Genomic DNA, 17,173 nt, shown 5'->3' with positions numbered 1-17,173 from the left:
GAAATTGAAAAACCAATAAAAACTTGTATAAAAAAAAATAATAATCGGTTGCTTTTTCGGCACTTGATGCCACGTGTGTGACCCAGGCCCAAGTAGGTAGTAGGAAACTTAGTCCGTGAAAAGAACAGCTGAGAATTACCGTATATACTCGAGTATAAGCCGAGTTTTTCAGCACGTTTTTTGTGCTGAAAAACGTCCTAAACTTATACTCGGTATATCTGACTTATCTCGAGTTTTTTTTCTTCTTTTTCACATTATACGGATGGCGCAAACTTGGCGGGCTTTTGCATTAGCTGGGAAACCCTGCGGTGCAGTGAGAGGCGGGCGGGGAGCCACCAGCCTTCTCGGCTGAGGAGGAGGTTTCCTGACCGGTAGCTGCCTCATTTCCCTCCCTCGGCTTATACTCGAGTCCCCAGTTTACCCCAGTTTTTTGGGGTAAAATTGGGGACCTCGGCTTATACTCGGATCGGCTTATATTCGAGTATATACGGTACTTCATTCTCAGTGTAGTTCAACTAAATTAAAGCAAATCCCTCCCAACACAATTCCTCAGTCCTATCACCAAACTTGGTCCAATTAGGCAAACTGCCAAAGGCCTTTCTTGGCAAACGTTCAGAAGTCACAGATACAAAAATAAATGCAAGACAAAGACCAAGAAGACAAAGCTACCAACGTTGTTCTCCGGCAAAGCCCAAACGCCGTTGCTGGTCTGTTTTAAGCCTTATGGGAGGGGCCAATCATCTTTTGGCCCTACTCCCGAGTTGTCCTTTTTGCTTGAGCTGCTCTTGCCTTCTGGCAGCTCTTCTCATGCGTGCATTAGGAACAGGCTCCTCCTGTTCCTCTGCCTCACTACTATCAGTCTCTGGAGGCTCTGGAGTCCGCACCTCATTCCCCGATGGCCCTGGCCCCACCTCAGCCTCATCGCTGTCCGATTCCGTTGCCAGCTCTGTAGGCGGACCACAACAGCCAGGTTTGTTTTCTCGAGTCATAATTCTCCAACGCACAGAAGAATATTGTTTAACCATTGTGTCAACGAGGCAGAGCAAAACGACTCAATGCCAAAGAAGTAATTGCTTATCTTTTGATATATGTGCGTGCCTTCAAATCAGCGTTGATTCCTGCTGACTGCCTGGACAAGCTTCTACAGCCTTTCGGGCAAGATTTTGGAGGTGGTTTTCAATTACCTGCTTCCTAGGGCTGAGAGTGAAGGACTGGCCCAAGATCACCCAGCTAGCTTTGTGCTTAAAATAGAACTGGAACTCACAGTCCCTAGTTTCCAGTCTGGTGCCTTAATCACTACAGAGGAAATAAAGGATGCTAGGTCACTAGAACAAAGATAGACATGTAGTTTTCGATTTACAGCCAGTGATGGGTTGCCCCCGTTTCGGACCGGTTCTATAGAACCAGTAGTAAAACTGGTGGGAGGCTTCGCCCACAGACCCGAATGTCATCAAATGTGATCTGCACATGCGCAGAAGCTTCTGCGCATGTGCAGAAGAGCGCTAGCGCGTGCGAGCAGAGTGAGCGCACGCGTGCAGGCACGATGCAAACTGGTAGTAAGGGTAAGTAGAACCCACCCCTGCTTACAACCATTCAATTAGTGACTGTTAAAAGTGACAACGGGCCCTGAAAAAAGTGACCTATGGCCATTTTTCACACTTACGACCATTACAGCAATCCCTATGTAGTCAAAATCCGGAGGCTTGTCAACTGCTTCATATTTATGACATTTGCAGTGTTCTGGGGTCATGGGATCACTTTTTGAGACCTTCTGACCAGCAAAGTCAATGGGGAAGTCAGATTCACTTAACAATCGTGTTACTAAGTTAACAACTGCCGTGATTCACTTAACGACTGCGGCAAGAAAGATTGTAAGATGGGTCAAAACTCAGTTAAGAACTGTCTCACTTAGCAACAGAAATGTTGTTGTCTTAAGTCAAGGAATACCTATAAATAAGAATGCTACTGAGGTGTAACATTTGAGGCGGTGACTCAGGACACTCCTAATCCAACCAGACGCACAGAGACTGGATAGATGACTTGGGCCAGTCAATCCTTTTCCTGTGAACTAGGAAACTAAAAACAAAATCTATAATCCAACTAGATTAGACCAGCCTAGTAGATTACAGTCAGTAATCTTCAGTAAAGATGACTTCATCCTGCACAAGACTGATTCCCATCAATATTAGTAAGAATTAGATCTGGGTGGATTTTTCTTTTAAATACTGTCAGCTGCCACCTCACCCTTGCTAGGGCTTCGTGTTAATCGTTACCATGTGTTGACAGTCTTTCATGGCCTGGGGGAGGGTGGATGGGAGGGAGAAAAACTTTAGAGGGGAAAGCGAAAGTTTTAATTGCTCTATCTTCCTGAGACACTGCTTCAAGGTCACCCGGCTGGGAGAAAAAAACAGCTGCATACACTTGGAATGACCTTCTGAAAACGTCTTGCTTCAACCTGATTGGACATGGGGGAGGTGTCAGTGATGGGAGGCAATTAAGGGAGGGAAAAGTTGAATTTGGGGATTGATTCTCAGTTCTGGCTATGCATTACTGCAATACACCTGAATTCTAATAAATAAAACTGTATCTTTCTCAACAAATGGAGCCAAGGATCATTTCTATTTAGGAGTACAAGCTCTGGTAGGTCTGACAAGTACATGAGACTCTAGAAAAGAGTGCAGAGAAGAGCAACCAAGATGATTAGGGGACTGGAGGCTAAAACATATGAAGAATGGTTGCAGGAACTGGGCATGGCTAGTCTAGTGAAGAGAAGGACCAGGGCAGACACGATAACAGTGTTCCAATATTTGAGGGGCTGCCACAGAGAGGAGGAGGTCAAGCTATTCTCCAAAGCACCTGAAGGCCAGACAAGGAATGGAAACTGATCAAGGAGAGATTCAACCTGGAAAATAAGGATTCCCCCCCCCCACAGTGAGAACAATCAACCAATGGAACAGAAGTTGCCTTCAGAAGTTGTGGGAGCTTCATCCCTGGAAGCTTTCAAGAAGAGACTGGACTACCATCTGTCAGAAATGGTGTAGGGTCTCCTGCTTGGGCAGGGGGAGAGGGGGTTGGACTAGATGACCTACCAGGTCCCTTCCAACTCTGTTAATCTGTTAAAATATTTTGCAACACAGGAAAATTGATTGGTCCCTGACTGTCCCCAGCTATTTAGCAGTAAACATCCCACTTCCTAGCTGCTCCATCTGTGAAAATTTCCAAGAAAAGATTGGACAGGCATTTATCCATGATGACACGAGGTTTGGACCAGAAGAGTTTCAAGGTCCCTTCCAACCTGCTGCTCCAACCTCTTCCTCATCTTCTTCCACCTCATGGTCAAACACCAGGATACAAAAACATCAAGGCTTTTCTTTCAAGATTCCGAAAACACTTTCTCAGGCTCATCGTCATGGCCGAGGATCCTGGGAGATGTAATCTTGGATAATATCCAAAGAGAGCCCAGTGGACCATTGTGGCTCCTGGGAAGGTGGGTGGCAAGCCTGGTGGAGGGCGGGCATTGCAAATCCCGGGTATTGTTTAAGCCTCAAGCTGATCCAGACTGGCCACTAGCTTTGGGTAAGGGCTAGCTCCTTCCCTGGGAAATGGGGCTGGATCTGGAGGGACCTCGCTGGATCCCTCCTGGATCTGGAGGGACCTCGCTGGATCCCTCCTGGATCTGGAGGGACCTCGCTGGATCCCTCCTGGATCTGAAGGGATCCCCTCCTGATCTGGAGGGACCTCACTGGATCCCTCCTGGATCTGGAGGGACCTCACTGGATCCCTCCTGGAGCTGGAGGGACCTCACTGGATCCCTCCTGGAGCTGGAGGGATCCCCTCCTGATCTGGAGGGACCTTGCTGTGCTGTCCCAAACTCACTCCTTACTCCGATCAGGAGGGGAATCAATTCCCATCCAGAAGTTGGCACGCACATGCGCGCGCGCAAGCACGCGCACACACACACACACCTTTCCCAGTCCATTCTCCCTCCCCACCAGCCTTTAGGGATTCCCTTCCCCCCCCATGAATGAATGAATGAATGAACGAACGAATAAAAAGAAAGAAAGAAAGAAAGAGAGCAGCCTTGCAGAGAAGACAGACGATTCCCCCAAAAGGCAACCCGCCGAGTCTCTCGGCGGGGAGCTCGCCACCGCTGCACGCGTTTCCACCCGCAAACAATAATAAAAGCCTCCCGCCCCTCCACTCACCCATTCAGACAACCGGGCGCGCAACCGCCGCCCTTCGCGTGAAACACGCACCCCCCCCCCGTTGATCCCTCCCCAGGAAAGAAGAGAGATCGGGCCCAGAGAGAGAGAGAGAGAGGCGGCTGCTTTTCAACCCTCCTCGCCCCCTTTTTTCTGCCGCTCCTTCCCTCCCTTCCTGGAGCGCCGGCTGTCAAAAAGCGACGCGCCCCCAGGTCCGACGCCCCGGCCCGAGCCCCGCGGGCTCTGCAATGCGCCCGTCAGCGGGGAAAAAAAACCTCGCAGACCAGCGAAGGGAAGGAATCGAGCCTGGCTACCAAGGGGGGGGAAAAAAACCCAGAAAAAAAGGATAGGTGGGTGGCTTTCCCGAGGGTTTTGCACGAGCTAGGCAGCCCTTCGGCTTTGTTCTCTCTCTCTCTCTCCGCCTTTGGCCCCGTCCTTGCAGCTGCAGCTGCAGCAGTTTCCTTTGCAAACGCCCGTTGGAGCCGGCGAAGCCTCGGAGGAAGAAGCAGCAGCGATGCATCTCCAGCTGCTGAGCTGGTTCGGGGCAGCTGGATGAACGCCCCTCGCCTGCCCCCCCCTCCGTCCCTGGGATACAGACAGCTGATGGTCCCTATTAAAGCACCCCCTCCTCTCCCTTCCTCCTCCTCCTCCTCTCCCCCCTCCCCCGTTTTCTTTCTTTCTTTCTTTCTTTTTTTTTTTGCAACATTTATAAGGCTTTATTTTTCGTTACCTTCTGGATAGTTTGCTGGGTGACCTCTCCTTTGCCTCTCGGGCGTGCAGAAGCAAAGGCAACCGACATGGTGGTGGGGCGGCGTCGGCGTCCGCTTGCCTTTTCCAACCAGGCGGGTCAGGCATGCAGGGCTTCGCCGGGCTGTCCTAATCTTGTTATGATCTGGCCGCTATTTGCCGTGTACACACACACACACACAAAAAAAAAAAAGGAAAGGAAAAAAAGAAGGGGAAAAAAAGGAGGGGGGGCAGCCTCCGCCGCAGTGCACGAGGAGGGGAGCCCGAGGAAATGGTACAATCTGCGCCTCGCCACCAGCCTGCGGCATTGCACCAATGCAAAACACCCCCCCCCTTTTTTTTTTTACCTGGACGCTTCTGCAACGCCAAGGCAAAGGCGGAGGGGCTGCCGACTGAGCTGGGGCTAAGGGACAGAGAGAGAGAGAGAGAGAGAATGAGAGAGCGGCGGCCGAGCCACCTGAGCGGCTTTGCCTCCACCTCCTCCTCTTCCCCCTCCTTCTTTCTCCAAATCCACCTTCCCCTCCTCCCCTTCGCCCTGCACATGGTGCATCCCTGTTGTCGGCTTTCCTGTCGCGAGCGAATCGCATCTCTTCCCCTTGATTTTTGCCAATAAGAGCATCTCGCTGCGCCAAGTGCGTAGTAAGGGAGTGGGAGGGAGAGGGAAAGAAGGGCAGCGCTACGCCAAGTGCGTGGGAGCAGCAGGTGGAAAGGCAGGAAAGGAGAAGAGGCGTGCGTACGTCATCTGCGTAGCGTCAGCCACTTCCCCGGCTGCTGCTGCTGACTGCCCCGTTACCTCGCCTAGGCTATTAAAAGTACCAGGAAGCCCGATACGCTTCCTTTATGTATTGGGCTGACAGGCTGGTATACGCCTCAGCCAGCTAGCCAATCCCGTTCAAGCGTTGCGTCCGGCCAAGAGCGTCGGCGACGGGGATAGGTCAAGTCGCATACGGCTGGCAGTACGTGCTTGACGTAAGGCCCCCTGTCTTTCCTTCTCCTCCTCCTCCTCCTCCTTCTCCCTCCCCCCGAACGTGGGTAAAGCGCCTGGGATAAAAGCGGAGGAGCCGGCGTAGGAGTGCAGCGTGAATAGTGTGCTGCGCGCGGCATCGGGAAGTTCCGGCGCATGCGCGCTGAGGGAAGGTGACGGTGCTGTTTTGAGGGGGGAGATCTCGCGCGGCTGCTGCTTCCTTTCATTCTCGGCTCCTGTCGGCGCTTTTTTTGTTGTCTCGCTGCTGTCATGAGTTACGACCGGGCCATCACCGTTTTCTCCCCGGACGGGCACCTGTTTCAGGTCGAATATGCCCAGGAGGCCGTGAAGAAAGGCTCCACCGCGGTAAAGAAAAGGCGCGCCTGAGGGAATTTGAGGGGGGGGGTTTGGAAAAGGCCTCGGTCGCGCGGAGCAGGGACGCGTTGAACTCTCCAACTCCCATCTCTCCCAGGCGGCAAAGCTCCCCACCCCCAGTGGCAGAACCGGCCCAATGTTCTCCGGCTCCAGCCCCGGGCCTCGGTCTTGTCCCTCGTGGACCAGGCCCGGCCCGGCCCGTCCGAGCGCTGGCCTGAACTTTCCCATCGATTTGCTGAGGAAAGGCGTTGATTTAGAAGGCCCGACTCTGACAAGACACAAGAACAAGCGAGTTGGAAGGGACCTTGGGAGATCTTCTAGTCCAACCCTCTGCTCTAAACTGGAAGCCCAGCCTGTACCTACCATTCCGGACAAATGGCTGTCCGATTGCTTCTTCAGCCCAATTCTAGAGGATCTTTGGAATGGGCACAGCATAATAATAATAGTAATAGTAATAATAAACTTTATTAAGAAGGTACTTGGTTGATACCTAGGACGCTGGCAGCAACCCGTATTAGCACCAGTCAATGGTATTTGTGATGCCTTTTTGAATGTTCAGTTGACTTTCAAGTTTAATGAAATATTAATAATAATAATGATAATGATAATAGATGGTTTGTAAATAAAATGCCAAAAGCTTTTGGTGAAAAGACGCGTTTCGAGCCCGTTCTTGAACTGTAACGAGAGGGCCCTTTTCCCAATAAAGGCCCCTTTTGGGGCTGGGCAAGATGGGCCTCCTTTTCAGGCACTTTGGGATTGGATTTCCCAGAATTCTCAGCAAGGAGGGCCTAGACTTTTGCCTGTACACATCTGGCAGGTGGTGGGGGGGCGATTTTGATGAGTGTTAAACCCGTAAGATATATATGTGGGTACAGGTTCCCACATGTGTTCCCACAGTATACAATGCCATAATATGAGTTTTGCTTTGTAAGCTTAGGTGTGCGCATCTAATGAATTGTCTGGATTTTAGTTTAATGTTGTAGGAAGCTTGGGGTGACTTCACCAACTGTGGTACAGAAGATTGTGGGTTGGTGTGATGTTAGCAGTGGTCAGAGAAAAGCGGTGGGGGAGGCTATATGAGAGGAGCTCTTTTGTTTCTTTGGGGTTCATCCTCTGCGGATTTTTTTGTTGTTGTTATATTGATATTGTTTTCTATTGAAGGGCTTAGATAAAGGTTTGTTGTTGTCCTATTTTCTACCCTGAAGAGAATTTAGGATTGTTTTCCAAAAGCTAAATAATTTAAAGGGAAAGAGAAAGTGAAACAAAGATGCTTGGTGAAGCTTATCTTTCTGGCATGAACTTTTTCATTTTTCCAGTACTGTTCTGTACTGGAAAATGCTGTTTGCTCATATTTTAAGCTTTAATGTATAACATTTTAGTTTTTTTAGTTATAAGCATTCCTGAAATGGAAGGGGGTAGATTCCTAATCAAATAATGTAATATGAGGTCCAGAAATGAGCACAACATAGTTCATTTGTGGTGAGACAAGCCTAGACAATCCATAGAAAGGATAGAAAAAAAATTATTGACTGAAGGAGATCAGAAAAGAGGGTAAACTGCTCCTGGTTCGGACTGGATTGGCTGATCTGGTAGTGATGGCGGGGGGTGGTGGTTCAGAGAACCGGTAGCAAAAATCCCTGCCTCCCCCCCGCCCATGCCCACCCGGTCGCCTGCTTGCTGCTTCTTTCCCAACCGAATGGTAGGAATAGGTTGTAAAAAATGCTTTTAAAAGTAAAAAAAAAAGGCTCCGACAATCACAGCTTTAAAAAAGGTTTAATAAAGACTCCAACGATCATGTGCCACAGCTGATCAAACACACACACACACACACCCCGCACGCTGTTCTACTTACCTTTCCCATGCCTTCTGGTGTGCATTGTGCGTGCGCAGAGTGCATGCACAGACATCAAACCAGTAGTAAACCGGTTCAGATTTCACCACTGGACTATAGTTACAAAAATAAGGAACAGGAATTTCAGATTGAGGAAGCAGGCTTTTTCAAGGAGTTAAAAGATATTAGAGATATTCTATCAATCACTGAATTGAATGTGAATAATGTACAACAATTCTGGTTAAAAGTTGGAAGAATTAAAACCTCTGATATAGAAAGAGGGGCTTTAAAGAGTGTTAACTGTTTAATAAGTAAAGCGATATAAAAAGGTAAATGTGGCTGAGTGAAATAAAATATTTGTATCTAGAATAAGCAATTTTGAATTGCTAGATGTGAGCAAACAGGTATAGCAAGTGTGTATATGCAATTCTGCGCTGCCTTATTGTAGCCTGTGTTTTTTAAGATTAAAAAAAAATAATTGAGGCAAGTTGCCTCAAAGTAATATGGTGGGCCTGGATGTACTTTTGAATTTTGAATGGAATTCAATGGAATGGAATTTTGAATGAAAGACATTTTAGATTAAATCAGTATATTTTTCCTTGTGTACTTGCTTGAAAATTTTACTTGAAAAATTGTACTGGACTCAGTTTTAAAATTAAAGAGAACTTCAGAATGTTCATTGTTTTTCTCAGTCTCTCTTGAGGTAAATGCTGAAAGATATATATTAAATTCAAGTAATAAAACTGCTAGGGGAAAATCACTGATGTTTTGAAATGGGAAACAAGGTTAAATTGAAGTTCAGGAAAAAGATGCTGCTTGTTAGTAAGAAAATAAACTAGGATTGACATTCAGCATCTGGGTAGGACAAGCCCAGTCCTCAGATCTCACTGCATTTGCTGGGGAGAGCTGAATATGAGCGATTGTCTTTGAAAGGTGTCTAAAAGTTGGAATTGGTGAAAAATGGGGCAAGTAAGCTGTTAACCAATGGGCGATATGGGAGTCATAGAATGATCATACAGAAAGTTTTGTACCAGATGCTTGTTGCTTACCAGGTACAGTTTAAAGGTTCGGTGTACCAGTAACCTCTCCTGTGAAGTTAGAATGAAAGGAGACGCCTTTTTGAAAATATTCCCATTATCAGTGAGAGATTTCTTGTCTGTAGTAGGTGGCATTTTTGACAGACATTAGAATGTAAGAGATGCCTTGAGACCCTATTTTTTCTTCATCTAAAAAAACTGTAAAGGCATCTGTCTTTTGAAGAGAGGTGCCTTCATCTTACTTTTTCCCCCTGTTTTCGTAATTTTTTAAAAAAATTGTCTTGGATACTCACTAGAGTAGAAAAGTATGATATACGACAAGTAAATAAAGTTTTTGAACTCCATTATAGGGTGGGCACCATTAGGGGGCACACATAAGGTTGCTTATGAATGGTTTCCTTTGAATATATTTGTGTTACCAGTTAAAACCACTGAGAAACATCGTCATACATGTTAAAATGCAAATTTTCATATCAAATAATATTTAGCTACAAAGTTATTTCGATTCAAATTTTGTTTAGGGTAATTAAAATTCCAGGTTCAATCTAAGTACACACCTCCCCTGGTAGAATAGGGAATGATTCTAGTCTGAAATTATAAAAAGGAATTTGTTTTGCTATTGACATTTTTAAAAAATCCCTAATATATGGGGAAAGTGCTTGATATGGTGCTTACTCCTTCATTTCATATTACAGGTTGGAGTGCGAGGAAAAGATATTGTAGTTCTTGGCGTGGAGAAAAAATCTGTGGCGAAACTGCAAGATGAGAGAACTGTCCGAAAGATCTGTGCCCTTGATGATAATGTCTGCATGGCTTTTGCAGGTACTTTGAGGATGGATTTTCTTAATACTGTACGGCCTTTTCCCAATTTCACTTTTTTAAAGATGTGTGTGAGACTAGAATTCTTAACCAGTGCATTGTTTGCTACAAAGGCTAGAAATTACTCTTCTGGTGGAACTTTTTAAAATTATTTGCAAAGAATCTCAACAAATAAAAAATATTGGGGCTATGGAAAAAAATCTGGTGATTCCTTCTCATTTCTAAATGTTCTGAAAACATCCTAATGAAGGACTGTTTTGTTTATCCTTCAGGTCAATTTTAAATATCTTATTTTTTTTTAAAAAAATGTACTTTAAAATTAATTGTTATAATTAGTTTTTGAAATCCAAATCTTTATAAGCAAATGGTATTCTTCTTTAAATGTGGAGATAGATAGATAGATAGATAGATAGATAGATAGATAGATAGATAGATAGATAGATAGATAGATAGTTCAGAAATGTCATTTTTCTATTAATGGAAATCTAATTATTTTGACTCGAATATGACAGTGTCATTCTTCTGTCAGATATTTCAGTAGCAGTATTTAATTCCCTATTTTACTCCACCCACCACTGCTCCCACCTGGTGGGGGTGGATTTAATAGGATTAAAACTGCTGTCAGAACACTGCGTGCTCTAGAAGACTGGGAGTTTATTGAAATTAAGTTTTCCTGATTTTATCAATCAGGTTAGCCAACCCTGAAAGGCAGAATTCTATAGCTCTGATTCATCTTTTTATTTAACGATCAGATTTAGGGGTACAACACTCCTAGTTTTATTTCTTTTTCTAAACTAAACAATCTTTTTTTTAACAATCTGAGCGGAGGAATGGCAGTCACAAAATGTCAGGTTAATCTTTCCTCTGTCCTTCTTTCATTCATCCACATCAAAAGATTTTTTTTTCCTGGAACATAGGACGAACAATAAATAAAATAAAATAAATATTCATTTAACCAGCTTACTAAAGTAGAAATATCTGCCTATTTTGCTAAAGGCAAATTTTAATATTTTGAACTATTGTTTCCAGGTCTTACCGCAGATGCCCGGATAGTTATAAATAGAGCCCGAGTGGAATGTCAAAGCCATAGACTCACAGTGGAAGATCCAGTCACTGTGGAATATATTACACGTTATATCGCTAGCCTGAAGCAGGTATGTACATTTTTTTAAAAGGCCATATTCATTGCTTGGTTTTGTTGCAAACTTTGGGCAAAAATAGCTGCTTTTATTGGCCAAAATAACGTCTAATTTTTTTCCCCAAAGATAATGAAGGATAGGAAATAATGTTTCCTATGCCAGTTATTAGATACTATGTTTTTTTTACAGCTTTGTATACAGGTAGTCCTCTAACTTGTAATAGTTCATTTAGTGACTGTCCAAAATTACATTATCACTGAAAAAAGTGACATGGCCATTTTTCACACTTATAACTGTTGTAGTGTACCCATGGTCGTGATCAATATTCAAACACTTGGCAACTGACTCATATTTATGGTCTTTGCAATGTGCTGGGATCGTATGATCCCTTTTTACAGTCTTCTGACAAGCAAAGTCAATGGGGAAGCAGATTCATTTAATAACCGTGCTACTAACTTATCTGTGATTCACTTAACAACTGTGACAAGAAAGTTCATAAAATGGGGCAAAGCTCATTTAACAATAGCAATAGCACTTAGACTTATATACTGGTTTACAGTGCTTTAAGCTCTTTAAGTGGTTTGCAGAGTCAACATATTGCCCCCAACAATTTGGGTCCTCATTTTACCCACCTCGGAAGGATGAGTCAACCTTGAGCCTTGTGAGATTCGAACTGCCAAATTGCAGGCAGTCAGCAGAAGTAGCCTGCAATACTGCACTCTAACCATTGTGGCACTGTGGTTCACCATAGCAATTAACAAATGTCTCACTTAGCAACATTAATTTTGGCCTCAATTGTATTTGTAAGTCAAGGACTACCTGTATTTGCTTCTGTCTTTGCCAATTTAGTGACGTTCTTTTAATTAACGGGTATGATAAGGATATCTTTCAGTTCCTAAATATGCATTTGAAAAAAATGCCAAATTCCAGACTATTTTTAATAGATTAATGAGCAAACAGATGTTTAAAATATTAATTCTTCAACATCTTTTTGATTACAAGTAAATTTTGTTTTCAAAAAACTATACTGTTTTTATAGAGTACTGCATGGATTTGAAAATGATATTCTGTGTTGAAACGTCTATGCCAGTGTTGGCTAATCTTTCGCGTTCTCACGTTCTGCTTGTGTGCTGCAGCAAATGCGTGCACTTGCCAGCTCCCATCGCGTTCCTGTGCTCAAACGTGCGCCGACCAGCTGGCCATCGCGCACGCGGTGCTGGCAACCCCGGAAGTGTGGTGATCCATCGCGCATTCATGTTAGCGAACCTCCGGCACACGTGTCGCCTTGCGCATGCATGATGGTGAACCACCAGCATGCATGCTGCCTCGTGCATGCGTTCTGCCAGCACCGTGCGCGCATGACAGCCAGCTGACTGGCGCGCATTTGACTACAGGAACGCGATGAGCCAGCGAGGGCGTGCATTTGTCTCAGGACAGTTTTGCGTGCTGCTTCTGGCACGCATGCCATAGGTTCCCCAACACTGATCTATGCTGTACTTACTGGAAGTATTTCAGTGCTGTTTGATCATTCAGAAGTTTTGCTGCTTTAATATGGAGTGAAGGTTCACATTCAGTCTGTTTTGAACTCTGAACTGCTGACCGAAACAGGGACATTTGCACTTAAAATCTTTTGAGCTCTTCTTCAGAACATAATCTGATTTCTTAGTTGTCAAGTACTTGTTCATGAACTTTTACATCACTTGGCATATAGTTACTGTAATTCTATTTTCATAACACCTTTTTTCCCCCCCTTTTTCCTCAGCGGTACACCCAGAGTAATGGCCGCAGACCTTTTGGTATTTCTGCCCTTATTGTAGGGTTTGACTTTGATGGAACTCCGAGGCTATATCAGACTGACCCTTCTGGCACATACCATGCTTGGAAGGTGAGTTGACTCATTAGATTTTGTGAAGATCAGAAAGTATTAAATAGTTTAACCTACCTTTATATTTCTTATTCCTTTGTCTCCAATTCTGGATTAAATATCATCCCCCTTTTTAAAAAAATGCTTATCTGTACTGTGATTGAAAATAGTACATTCCCTATTATTCACAATCCACGTATTTTCCTGCATTTATTTATATGGAGAAACCAGAGTTAGACTAGGTTTGTGCATCATACTAACCACAATGTGACTAGTTTGGTTTAACATATGTGAACTCTGCAAAGTGAAACATGGTTAAGCAAATTAGTTCTTTGCTTAGGATTTAATGGGCTACTAGAAAAGTAGCCCCAAGGCAAGATAGGTGGCAAATAAATGTAATAAATAAATAAATACATACATTTTTAAGTGAAAACTAATCAATGTGGAAACGACACCCAAAATGTCACAAAATAATTTATAGCAACTATGGTTAAAGTTCTATTGTCATTTGTGTTCTCATATTTGTAGGGGTGTCTTCTTTTTGATATTGATAGCACTGTAGAACTTCTCAGTCAGCAATTGGAATTACCTTATTATTGTTAAAAATATTTGTTTAGATATGGAAAATTCACATGGTTGCCCATCTTACATGTGAACTCTGGGTAGCCAACAGTAATGAAGTGAACAATATAGTAACTTTTAAAATTCAACCCCTGACCAAATAATTAAAAGAATGGTAGTATAATAGCAAAGGCATAATATAACAAACTGAACCACACTTGAGTTTCCCTAAAAGCCAGCTGTTCAAGAAGGACAGAGGAGATGGGGTCTTAAGGGAGACTGTTACATAGGACAAGCATCATATATTGTGGGCCTGATTGCTGCAAAATATTTTTGTCTGATTTCCCTAGACCCTAAAAGTATGGAGCAGTAGATTAATATCAGGGTGAGGTATGCAGTAATTGGACCTGGAATATAGCCATCAATAGGCTTTTGTCGCTTTGTGTCACTTTCTTTCACTAAGAATATTGCATGCGGGGGGGGGGGGACTGTTTATGTTAATTGGGGTCATAGTGTCTGATAATTGTTATTAGCTGGAGGCATTTTAGGCTCTCAGATGAAACATTAAATATGTAAATATTTCATTGACATTTTTCATCATTTTACCAAGCTTTGCCAAGTATATTTCTTATCCTAGGCTAATGCAATTGGCAGAGGAGCAAAATCCGTGCGGGAATTTCTGGAGAAAAACTATACTGATGAAGCCATTGAAACTGATGATCTGACAATTAAACTTGTTATCAAAGCCCTTCTTGAAGTAAGTGTCAATATTTGAATTGTTCCTAACTTGGTTATTTTGATAATTAAGCTAAATAGTGCCCTAATAATTTAATATACTTTAATTTCATTCAGTAAAATTCAAAGCCAGACTTCTTTGCCTGGTTCTAAGATTGATTTGGAAGAAACACATTTTTTCTGGGTGTTCTAAATTTATTATATTGAAGCACTCTTAGATTTGTCATACAGTTCAAATGAGATGTCATCTTTCATTGCAAAAAATCCTCAGTAATCCTCATCTGTAAGAAAATTGTTTTTCTGAATTTCCGCAATTTAAGGTTGTACAGTCTGGTGGAAAAAATATTGAGCTGGCTGTTATGAGAAGAAACCAACCTCTTAAGGTAAGTTGATTTAAGTAATATTTTTTTTTGTTTTGAGGATGGGTTGCTATATTTAATTGCTTGCAAAAGAGCACTGTGCTTGTAATATAATGGCTTCCTAATAAATAATATAGATAATTGGTAATGATAATACATGATACCGTACTTCTGAAGCCTAGGGAATATTTCATTACAATCCATTCTGTTTCACTCATTCCATTTTATTCCTAAATAAGAGGTTTTTCAAATTGGATAACTTAAAGATGTGTGGATTTCAACTCCCAGAATTCCTCAGCCAAATCCCCAAAATTCTAGGAACTCGGGTTTAAAATCCCACAGTTAGAAAAATACTGTGCTATAGAATCCCCAACCTTTTGGGCGCCAGGGATTGGTTCCATGGAGGACAGGTTTACCGAGGCCTGTAGAGGGCATGGTTTCATGTGCTGTCTGGATTCTGTGCATGTGCAAATGGGGCTTTGCTTGCTTCCGTGACCTAGTTCCTGGCAGGCCTTGGACCAGTGATGGTCCGCAACCCAGGGATTGGGGACCTCTGCTATAGAACATTATAGATGCAAATGTGAAATTGTGCCTCAAATGAAAAAAATGATTGCATACTAATTTCACCTTTAGTTAACAGCAGCATCCTTGACTAACAGGACTAGAAAAGATGGGGGTGAATAAAATAGGTAATGGGTTTATCTGTCTTTCCTTTAACCTGGTTTGCTTAACTGCACTGTTATTCTCTGCTTATCACCACTGGACCAATGAGAATCCTTCAGAGCAGGGGTCTGCAACCTTAGCAACTTTAAGCCTGGAGGACTTCAACTCCCAGAATGCCCCAGCCAGCTTTGGTGGCTGGGGAATTCTGGAAGTTGAAGTCCTCCAGGTTTAAAGTTGCCAAGGTTGGAAACCCCTGCTTCAGAGCAGGGGTCTCCAACCGTGGTCCCTTTAAGACTTGTGGACTTCAATTCCCAGAGTCCCTCAGCCAGCAAAGCAAAGCAAAGCTTCAGAGGATGAGAGAATTTGTTAGGGAACAAGCCACACGGAAACATCTGGTTGAAAATAACCAATTGATTGTATTTTCATCACTTCCCTTTAGATACTGAGCCCTGATGAAATTGAAAAATATGTTGCTGAAATTGAAAAAGAGAAAGAAGAGAATGAGAAGAAGAAACAGAAGAAAACTACAACATGATGAATGAATTTCTTTAGTTTTGGTTTTTAAATCAATCATGAGTCTGTATAGATATGTAAGCATTCTATTTCCTTGTTCTCTGCCCCTTTTAAGAGGTCTACAATAAACCACCTGTTTTTTTAAGCTTGTTAGTAGAAGAGGCTCCATTCTTATATGTGTATGTATATATAAGCCAGACTGCAATAATACCAGAGTTTTTCTAAACAGAAATAGAAAATGTTTTCATAACTTGTTCAGGAACCTACAATTTGACATAGAAGATACCTTTTATTACTAATTGTTCTATTACTGTTGATCACTACTGCTGCATTGCTAATGTTTATGTTCCAGTTTGTTAAAATTCATCAGGGTAATGATTGACAAAACCTAAAATTGCTGAAATCTCAGTCCAGCATAATGTGGAAATGGTTCATACTTAAGTTTTGCACTTGAAATACGAAAGAAAAAATGTAAACTTCCAATCTCTGTTGAACGTTTGACAGTAGATTTATGTGTGAATTGATTTCTAACTGCATGGCAGTAAATTTCAATAAAATCATTTTGACAGGTAGTCGTAGAGATTCTCATACAAATTCAGGATGGGTCCGTGGTTGTAATGTCACCCTGAAATAATGAAAATGTTACTGTAGTCTCGCTTCTTTGAAAAATATATTGGCCTTGAGCCCTTTTCTTACAAGCTAATCTGGGTTTGTTGCTTTGTTAGTTCCAGGCAATCAAAGTCACCGGGGTTACAATCCAAAACTTCAAAGAGTTGGCAAATGTACATATCAAATGGATATTTTGTGGGAGAAGGATGCAAAATGGTGAAAAGTATTTGCATATAGAACAATTGGAAAATAGGGACTATTAAGTTGAATCATTGGAAAAAGGAATTTTCTGTAGCTTAGAGCAAATAAGCATTTCAGCAAAGGTTTTTTTTAAAATCTGTTCCTTGAATAATGGTCCTTTGTGATTTTGCAGCCAGATAGAATAATGTAAGATAGAAAACTAGGGCTAAGCCAAAGTTCACATGTCTGAACAACTCCCTGTGGCAGTGTACATGTGCTGCAGAATACTTGTGAGCCTTTGAAAGGCAGTGTCAAGATTCTAACTAACGAACCCGAATCAGAATCATCAAGCAAATCAGAACTCGGATGCTGAGGTCTTCCTCAAAAGAACTTCTTTATTGGATACATCATATTGGCATGATCAAATGGAAAACCAACTCTAAATGTTTCCCATGGTTTCAGTATAATTAAAATAGGAAATAACTCCCTCCCCCAAAGTCACAGGTCACATTGGCCAATTAAGTTTATTGGTGGGCTTTCCAGGCACTCCTTCCTGTCTCTATCCACTACTTTTA

At 42.9% G+C, this 17,173-nt stretch overlaps 2 protein-coding genes across 5 annotated transcripts in view; one reads left to right on the top strand and one right to left on the bottom strand.

The window, feature by feature from the left end:
* SS18L1 (SS18L1 subunit of BAF chromatin remodeling complex) overlaps window positions 1–5,750 on the bottom strand; it is a 39,309-nt gene extending 33,559 nt beyond the window's left edge. Inside the window, exons 1-3 of one of the 4 annotated variants that reach the window (XM_058178835.1) lie at window positions 5,687–5,724; window positions 5,297–5,352; window positions 4,933–5,101 (exon numbers count right to left, since the gene is read on the bottom strand). In XM_058178835.1, the coding sequence (XP_058034818.1) occupies window positions 4,933–5,001 (69 nt within the window). In that variant the 5' untranslated portion in view covers window positions 5,002–5,101; window positions 5,297–5,352; window positions 5,687–5,724. Of the gene's footprint in view, window positions 1–4,932; window positions 5,625–5,686 lie in introns of those variants that run through there. The other 3 variants (XM_058178833.1, XM_058178834.1, XM_058178832.1) reach the window with 3 other exon arrangements.
* Window positions 5,751–6,043: 293 nt separating this feature from the next.
* Window positions 6,044–16,381, top strand: PSMA7 (proteasome 20S subunit alpha 7). The gene is made up of 7 exons (XM_058178836.1): window positions 6,044–6,279; window positions 9,852–9,978; window positions 11,005–11,129; window positions 12,877–12,999; window positions 14,177–14,296; window positions 14,595–14,657; window positions 15,736–16,381. The coding sequence occupies exons 1-7, from the start codon at window positions 6,184–6,186 to the stop codon at window positions 15,829–15,831; spliced, it is 750 nt and encodes a 249-aa protein (XP_058034819.1). The 5' UTR covers window positions 6,044–6,183; the 3' UTR covers window positions 15,832–16,381.
* The last annotated feature ends 792 nt before the right edge of the window (window positions 16,382–17,173 follow it).

The sequence above is a fragment of the Ahaetulla prasina genome, chromosome 3 (assembly GCF_028640845.1).
Source record: "Ahaetulla prasina isolate Xishuangbanna chromosome 3, ASM2864084v1, whole genome shotgun sequence".
NCBI lineage: Eukaryota > Metazoa > Chordata > Lepidosauria > Squamata > Colubridae > Ahaetulla > Ahaetulla prasina.
Note: the sequence above shows the minus strand (reverse complement) of the source record. Positions and strands in the feature narration are given on the sequence as shown.